A 9,498-nucleotide genomic window follows, 5' to 3' on the forward strand; every position below is an offset into this window, starting at 1 on the left:
CCCCCCCGACCCCCAGCACCTCTGGCCTATACCCCAGATTTGTATGCATAAATAAATCTTTTTTTAAAATCCCCACCCAAACCCACCCAATCACACACACAAAAAAGCAAAAATCCAAGTAAGAAATCTATGAGTTGAAGTAAGTGAAACTATAGCGACAAATATAGATATTGGAGAGAAATGACAAGCAAAAACATATTGGCTGCTCGATCCAGTTCTTGTCTCATTGTCAGTTCCATCCCTCGTTCTTTAAATGTAGCTACTGGTTCCCACATTGTGCCAAAGAGAGCACCAGAAAGGCACTGGGTATCAGTCCCGGGTCCAGGGGCCAGCTCAGAATGGCCTTCAACCTCTTAGACTGCTGCCCTCACTCATTCCCTGCCCTTCATTCCCCCGGCTCTTCCAGCAGGTCCAGTCAGGATGCACTCTGAATGGCATCCAGAGCTCTGGGCAAGACAAATTCCTTTGTCAGTTGTAATCCTAGAATCTCCAAAGGTCCTCCCAGTGAAAAAGACAGTGTCCCACAGACCCCAGGGGCAGGGGCATCCTTACCAATAGCAGTGGTGAGAAAAGAAACCACTTCAGACTCCTTCCCATCATTATAAAAAGCCAAGTGCCAGATTCCTGAATCCAAATACTGGATGAAGCCAGTCTCATGGCTAGAAGGGGGAACGACTCCCCGAGACTGGCGCTGGGGTCCCTCCAGGCTCCGGGCCTCCTGGGTCAGCAACCTCCTTCCATCCAGCAGCTCCACAAAGTCAAACTGAGAAAAAGAAAGAAGGCACAGTGAGCAGATGCTTTGGTTGTTCTCTAAATTTATTTTGTCTATGGGTGCTGAGTCCTCACCTGGCTGAGTCGGTGCCAGCACAACTATGTTTTTCCAGTGGGAGGCACCAATCAAAAACCCAGCCACTCAATGATTGTTTGGGCTAGCTCCACACAAATGACAGTGTGGAGTTTCCCAGGGGCAAGGGATAGTGGGAATCCCCAGGGACTAGGACTGGGATCTCACCACTGGATGTGCCTTAAATGTGTAAATAAAAAATTGACTTGTCTTCATTCCTCTTGTCTGTGATCCTTTCAAAACAGTCTAGATTCAGGGGCTAGTTTTGGGGAAACTAAATTGGCTTAACTCAAAATTCTATTAGTAATTACATGCTGTGTCAAATACATCTGCTAATGGATCTGTACTAGAAGTCAGTCATACAGCAGAGAAGTCAGTCATACAGCAGCTGGTGATGAGTCCGACTGGTTTCTCAGCAAGCAATTTGAGTATCCGTCCATCCGTCTGTCTGTCCATCCATCCACCCACGAGTCCATGCATCCTTGTAGCTTAGAAAACCACCATAGGTATTTATCTACCTTTTAAATAAAAGTCTTAAATAACTACTGGGACTAGTAAGACTGATTCAGCCTGGAAATATCTGATGAATACTAGAAATTTTTTTACTCCAATCCCAGATCTTGAGGGAATTTATAGACGGTTCTTTACCTACCACGACTGGTAAAATGTCTATCATCTTAGATGAATTTTTAAGTGCTTCTGGTGTGCCAAAGTCTGAGTAAGCATGCCACCTGAAGGAATGCAAGAGACTAGGGAAATAGTAACACTTCTTCTGAGCCAGGTTCAGCAGGAGTTGTCTTTATAAATGTTATTCCTTCTTCTCCACAGCTCTGCAAAGTGGGTGCTCTTATCACTACTTGACTGATTTGAAAACTTGTTCAGAGGGGTAGTAAAAGGCCCAAGGTTAGATGGCTCTTACTGGAGGATTCAAATTCAGAACTGGCTTCAAAGTGCCTGCTTTTTCCCTCCGGATACAATTTCTAGTGGAGACTAGATACTGGTAGAAAGGCTGGGGAGAAAGTTCCTAGAATTCCTGCCACTTACAAAGTCTCATACTCACCTGAAAGGTTGGGTTTGAGGGGCTAAGCAGATGAATGATCTGGGAAACATAGGAAATGACTTGCTGGTTGAAGAGCCTGGGGTTAGGCATTATGTTTCTTGACTTTGGGTTAAGATTTGCAGTGGGAACCCAGAGAGGTGAGCAGGGTATGTGTTTTCTGGTTACCTGTGTATGAGAAGGAGGAAGGCCTTTTCTGCCATAAATGCCAACTAGAGCTGCTTTTCCCAGAGACACATTGAATTTCAGATGCACTGGGTGGTCTATGAACACCTGAGATCTCCAGAAGGTGCCAGGAGGAATCTTCTGGGAAGCTCGTCTCCCCACATCGATTTCTCCAGAGTCTATGAAACTGTCCTCAGGAAAGAAACTACTGGGCTTTCCTACCAAGCAAGACACAGGGGAGAGAAGACAAAAACATCATGGTTAGTGACATGTGCAATGAGGGATCAGGGCATTCCAATGAGCTAGGACTTTCCTTGGCCTGAAGCCTCTCTCTACAAGGTTCTGCTGCCAGCCCCCTCCCGCTCCTTTCCCTCCCTGAAGGGGGGAGTAGGACTGTTCAGAACTCTTTTTCCAGTGATACTCAAACTGTTCTGCTAAAAATATGCATTCTTCCAAAGCAGTATGGGTTCTCCCCAAGGGCCATCTGTTTACTGCATGATCCACAGCTTGTTAAGATATATTTTGATCCTAAAAATAATCATTTGTGGTCACATGAGAATAAGAGCGTGTGTGTGTGTGTGTGTGTGTGTGTGTGTATGTCTGCATACTGAAACAGAAAGGATAGAGGGAATGAGGTGTTATTAAATTTCCAACTCAGAATGGCTTCCCCAGCAGTAGAAGCATGAGCTGAATGGAGTAGGAATTTTTACAAGTTCACTAGCTTATGTGTAAATTGGAAACCAAATTCTGAGCTAAGATTTGTGGCAGGACACATGCTGGGAACAGGACTAGGGGTTGGGAAAGATGAAAAAGAGGATATTTCTGAAGTCAGGAAACATATCTGAAAAATGTTTCTTTGTCTTTGTATGGGAGGCTTTGAATATTGCTTTTAAACTAATGGGGGTAAAGTTGAGGGAATTTCATAGATTCAGGCATAAAGCCCATGGCATACTTGGCAATTCACCCAGGCCCCCAAAACCTTCAGACTGGGTAAGGGGGGAGGGTCATTTCTGTCACTAATCAGGAGAGTGACAGCTTTCTGGGGATACCCCGAGCACCAGGAAGGAAGGCCGCTTATCAAACTTCCTGTACTTAGTAATTAAACACACGCACATGTGAAAAATATAAACCATAACTTCCTGCCAGACATCAGCCTTCTGAAGAGCTGGGAGGGACAGGAGACTGAAGGGGTGTTAGAAGACCACCCTTAGGAAGCTGACAAGCCAAAATCAAGTCAACAGACTACATCTTATTTGTCATTAGAGAGCCCCTTGGGTATCCTGGCTCCAAGGTTTGTTCTGTTGTTAGAGATGCTCAAAGAGACACTTTAGAGAACAAGAATCCATCTGTAAAGAAAACACGTTTGTGGGAACTTTTTCTACAAAGCATTTGGGGAATAAGAAATTAAAATGTCTTTTTTCCCCTCACTTTGTAAGATTCCTTACAAAGCACATTTGATGCTGAAATGGAGCTTTGGCAGGGCATTGTTGTAGTCATAAAATATTTTACTGTTTTAAATAATAAAATTCAATTTAAATGTTAAACTTCTCCATATGTTATCATTCCCTTATAAACTCCTAGGCAGAAACATCAGGTTTTTAGCTTCAAACCATTAAATGTTATTTTAATTAAAAATATGCCAACACAAAAAGCTAAAATGCACGCTCTCAATAAAAGTGCCACCAGTATTGTCGTCAGCGTGGGAAAAGACTGGTATTTAATTCCTTTATGGAAGGAATGTGCTTCAGACTTTTACCTTGAAAATACAGACACCTACACACAGACCACCACACTGTGGTCCAAAGCTCAAAGACAGAAGCTAGCTTCACAAAACATTAAGATGAATTAAGAGAGAATTACTTTTACAGCTTTCTTTATCTGATTTTTGGGTTCTCAACACCACAATTCTTTTTTATATTCCAGGTAGACAATGTAACCCCCTTCAGTCTAAAATGCTGCTAGGGAACAGAACTGTAAGGAAGCATGAAACAAAAGCGGGGGGGGGGGGGGGGGGAGGGAAAGGCAGGGGGGGGGGGGGGTGGGAGTGGGGGGAGGAGGAGAGGTGTGCTGAACATTTCACTAGGAGAAACTGCATAAAAATAAGCCCAAGACTGCCAATTCCCAGGCCTGAGTTCCTTCGTGAGTAGGTGGGAGACAGAGCTAAGGAGATTTGAGAATTGTCTGCATTCAAATAATTCCTATGTCTGGGAATATACAGGGACCCACACCCACCCCGCACCACCACCCTTGTGACATGCTGGTGGAGAATCCTGCATGGTTAATTTTCCTTCCTGGTTAGCAACTTTTTAGGAGGCAGTTCAGCAATTGTGTCAGCTAAATTCTGTAGCCTTATAGGTTAGAGGTCAAGCTCAGAGACTCTCCTGAGACCTGCAGGCCCCAGACACACAAGTAAGATGGCTCTTATCCTGAGCAGTGGCAAAAGGGGAATAGCCTTTTCTAGCACTGTTTCACTTGTCAGCTAAAGTGGGGGCAAAAACTGTGTACACAATGAAATAAAAGCAGTGAATTTTAGTCTATGGGATACACCCCCCCAGGACCTTGATTTTCTGGGCTGCGTCTGTGAGGGCTATTCTGGAGCTGTGGTTCAAAAGTGACCTTTGTTTTAAAAGTCACCCTTTACAAATCCTTATGGAGCTGTTTAGAGAAGGGATTACAGCCCAGTTTAAAAGTAGTGCTCAAGAGGGTAAAGAGGATCCCCATCTGTCAATCAATCATTTTATTTTTTCCTCTCTGGTAGGGGTGAGATGGTGGTTTTGGAGGGGGCAAAAACAACCTGTGTGTCTGCTTGATGGGAAAGAGCATGAGACTGGCTGGGCTCAGAGCATGAGATGGACTGGGCACATCCTTACTTTCCTTTTACAAACCCTACAGCCTTCCTCTCTCTAAATCCTCTACTGTAAATTTCATTGTCTTTATTTCTGAGCACCAAATTGTGAGTACCAAGGTAGAAAATATCCTACTATAATGGCAAAATCCACTAGTGGTGGAGCTATCAGAGAGGAGCCTGGGCAGAGGAAGTTGGAGGAGCCAAGTTTGTGTATAAAATTCTTTTTATCCCTATCTAAATTCTAGAAAAAGTGTATTAGTAGTAGTAATAGTAGTAAAGGCAGAGATGGTAGTATCACTAGTTGTATAGCTCCTGTTTACTGAGCTCCAACTATAAGCTTGAATGCCTTCACATATGATGGTTCACTTAATTCTCACACTATTAAAATGTACACTGAGGTTTAGGATGCTTAAGAAATTGCTACAGATGGACCAATTGGGGTCCTTCTTTACTTAATGAAATACAACTTCTTAGGGCATTAAATCAGCATATGATTAAGAGTCTACATTCTCAATGGTGGCAGGTGCATTCATTGACCCTTCTTTAAAGTTAGAGTCAAATTTAATCCACAGTCCTAGCAGGGTAAACATCAAGCCTACAGCAGGTGGGTCCAAGGTCGACTGAAGAACTTCCTGGCAACCTGGGTCATAAGAAGTTGACAATATTTCTAAAGTGGGAACCTAGAAATAGGCCCAAAGTTAAATGGCAACAATCAACACTTCCAGACATTCATAAGAGTACTATATAATCACTAGGGACTGCCAGAGGCACAGCAAACAATACAAGAAACTTAACAGAGAATTCGAAATCCCCAACAGGTTTCACAGGGAAGAGCCGACTAGTATCAGACCTGTTTTTAAAGAATACTGATTCAGGCTTCCAATAGTAATGCAGTGCAAACATGCAATCATGTCTATAAAAGATATTTCTCAATAAATTGTCCAAATGATTGGATAGCTCAGTCAAATAAAGGAGATTTGGAAGAACTGAAGTTCCATATACTTTCCAATCACAGTCTTTACTTCCTTGAATTAAGATCTATCTACATAGGTTCTAAATTCCTAATCAACTAACATTCTCCCCCTCCCCTTCACATTTTTCATTCTTTCAATGCAATAACTCGCACAAAGAATTCTTTAGTTTCCTTAGCAACTGTTTGAAATTTATTTGGTTATCAAAATAAGCTGTTCCATTTTGGAGTGCCTAGCTGAGCCTGCATGCAGCAATTTGCATGGTTCAAACTGATGGGCAATTTTGATTTCATTGCAGAAAGAGGAATATGCTACCCCTAGCTCACCAATTCAACCATCAGAAATACATGTTTATTCAGTGCTTTCCCCCCTTCTCCATTAATGCATAACATAAGTTCTTGTGGCTTTACTTTGCAAAGCTGCTACATTTGGTTTTTGTCCTATGGTTATAGCCACTTTGAAAATATAGTATAAACTGGAGTTTGGTGTTCTTAAAGCAATTATAAACAATGAAAATACTGGGTTCATCACATGTTTCATTTATATATATATATATATATATATATATATCCTTTAAGGATGTTTTTAAAATGCTCCAAACCTTTTGGAATCTTTGAGGGGGAAATGTAATGTATTTCTACAATTCTAATAAATGACATGGCATGGCTTGAGACATGAATGGACAACAATAAAGGAACTAACAGTTGTCTACTGCCTTTCACCTCTAGGTTTTGAGAAGATAGGTGCTTCCATACTTGTTCTAGAGTTGTGGAAAGTAGGGCTAAAGAAGTTGTAGTAATTGAAATGAGTTAATGGAGCCAATAAAAGGCAGGGCTAGGATTCAGACCCTGGGCTGTGGTTTCAAGGCCCAATTTCCTCTTCCATCATACTCTGTTGCTTCTTCCATCACTATGGAACAGGGATTCTAATCTTAATTCTAGAATCAGTTCTCCTTCATGATCGTCTCAGAAGGGACAGGAAATATGGATTCATATCAGGATTAAAGACCCATGAGATATAGAAGGAACTAGATTTTTTACATAACAATTAAACATGTAAACTGAGTAGACTGGTTTGACCAGGACAAATAAATTAAGAATCATATGGTCTCACATAGACCATGGGAGCTTTGTCCTCTCCCCCCACCCACCCCAGATTGAAGCATTTTTTTTTCACAGTAATTGCTTTTGATGTTGACCATTTTCCAGCCCTGCATTGCATTTCAGAGGGCTGTAAACAGGATTTTCATTTGCATTAGTAATGACAGCTAATCCCTTTAAGCAAAAATACTCCAATTAAAGTAAACCAATAAGCTGGTGCAATTTTATTTTGTCTCTTATCTGCACCTCCTGCTCCTTGGGAAAAAACAAAACAAAACCTAAACAACCCGCAAACTAATTTCATTAGGTTAAGAGATTTTAGATACAGTGAACTCCTGTTTAAAGAATGTTTGATAGGGATCATGGGGGAAAGAAAATACATTTGCTAAATGAGATCCTTTACCAATGTCTTGAGGGTAGAAGTAATCTTAAATCTGTATTTGTACATGCTGAATTAAAGATGGTCTTCCTTTATGCTATTCACCTATGATACTTGACACTATAACTAACATGGAAATCAGAAGTGAACAGGCAGGACCATGGACAGGGTCAAATTTAAAAACATTCTAAGGAGATGTCTGGTTAGTCATATGATGACTCCATTACTAATTTCTATATAAAATGTGTGAATGTGAATGGATCTTAAGAGATAATTTAGCTCAATAACCTCACTTAAAGAGGAGGAAAATTAGCCTAGACAATCTGCTTAAAGTATTTACTTAAGGCACATCAAAGGTCAGTGGCATCAGCCAGACTTAAACTGAGGATTTGAACTTAAATCTTGATGACTAACTCAGAACTTTTTCCCATGGCCCATTCATGTTCCCTCATCCTATTATTCAATATTTTAAGTCTTATAATCTTTGTAAAGTTGAAGACTGGCCTTGCTTCTCAAAATAGTAGGCAGGGGTTCTGATTTAGCTCTGTGGAAATACCTTCAGTTCTAACTGTCTTAAAGATGATTACAGGTCAAGGGTTGATTTTGATGTTAATAATCATTGAGTAGGTACTCCAAACAAGCAAATGCTTCTCTGCTAACCAAAATAGTACCTGGAAGGCTAATCCTTGAAAGGACAGAGCAGCTCAGAATCCAGACCCCATGAGATTAGAGGAAAGATGTAAGTAGTGAAGGTTGGAGGTAACTATGACTGAGTTGCACACTGAAGTAAGAACAGAAAAATAAGAGAGGTCACAGCAGATATTGGAGAAAAAATGACAACCAGATTGGCCTGTTAGCTTGACATCTTACCTGGTGCCAATTTTTGTGAAGTTTGTGCTATTCTTTAATGACAGTGAAGTAATTGTTGTCATGGCATATTGGGAAGACCCTCAAAAAATTCAGTTTGGTTTATGGCTATCACATTCAAGAACTGTCAAACTCTGAATGTCATCATTGCTTCCATAACTGATAGAGAAATACATGGTTGAGAGTGAGGTAGAACAATTTATGGAGACAACAAAGGCACTGGAGTCATGTAGTGTGGGCTCAGATCCCACACTCCATAGTCACCAGCTGCATGACTCTGGCCAAATCATTTAATTAATGTGCTTCTTAGTTTTGGCATCCAAATGGGTATACACACTTACTCTTAGATCATAGGATCTCTGTGAAGATGGAACAGAAGATGCTCTTGACAAAAAGCAAATACAATATGCAAACACTAATGATAATTATTATTGTAGATGTGGAAACTATGGTTGAGGAAAACTAAGTGTCATGCCTCAGGTCAGATAGTAAATGCCAGAACACCTGAACTAATGGCACCATTAAACGACAAAGGTTCAAGGATATTGCAATTATACACATTGTCTCCCCACAAGCCACACTTCACTCCAGGAGGTGCCCGTTATCCCGTAAGATTTCCCCAGAAACACTGGTATTGACCCCACATGATCAGAGACAGCCACCCCAGCAGTGTGAAAGCCCACCACACTTCCCGCGAGGCATGAGATGTGACACCGCTGCACATGAGCCCTGCGCAAGCCCCGCCATGAGCTCACAGTGACAAAGAACTGCAATGAAGACATAGGTGGACTGGCAGCCGGTGTGGAGCACAGCAGGATGGAAGAAGCGCTGAGCATGAGCTTGAGTCAGGCACATGGCACGCAGAATGGAGGTCTCCTCGGTTCAAAGGCAGACACAGAGGACTCACGACACGGACAACACAGCAACCCTACCTTCTGCGGCTCCTTTGCCTTTCCTGTCAGGGATCTCTAACCCAGTGCCCCCTGAGGGATACAGGGAGACGTCCGTTGGCACAGGCCAACTGCTGGCTGTGTCCTCCGTGATCTCATACATCTGCCCCTCCATCGGTTGCAGGTGCCAGTTTAGGCCAAACAGGTGCATGGCTGTGGTGAGCAATGAGAAAAGTCATCTTTTTCTGCTGGAGGTGGAAATGGAACTCCCAAGCCATAAGGGGAGGGGAGGTGGGATGGGGAAAAGTGCAGTTCCACAAACAGCCCCTGAAGAGATCTCCTAGAGTGCCACACAGGGGATGGGGAATGGGGCAGGG

General features: G+C 42.2%; 1 protein-coding gene across 1 annotated transcript in view; it reads right to left on the reverse strand.

Moving 5' to 3' along the window:
* The window catches only part of TENM4 (teneurin transmembrane protein 4), a 511,167-nt gene that overhangs the window by 181,913 nt on the left and 319,756 nt on the right, over positions 1-9,498 (reverse strand). The window contains exons 8-10 of the mRNA XM_004683244.2: positions 9,164-9,334; positions 2,070-2,284; positions 553-763 (exon numbers count right to left, since the gene is read on the reverse strand). Of these exons, the coding sequence (XP_004683301.1) occupies positions 553-763; positions 2,070-2,284; positions 9,164-9,334 (597 nt within the window). The remainder of the gene's footprint in view (positions 1-552; positions 764-2,069; positions 2,285-9,163; positions 9,335-9,498) is intronic.

Source organism: Condylura cristata, unplaced genomic scaffold (genome assembly GCF_000260355.1).
Source record: "Condylura cristata isolate star-nosed mole 26May11 unplaced genomic scaffold, ConCri1.0 scaffold00015, whole genome shotgun sequence".
Lineage (NCBI taxonomy): Eukaryota > Metazoa > Chordata > Mammalia > Eulipotyphla > Talpidae > Condylura > Condylura cristata.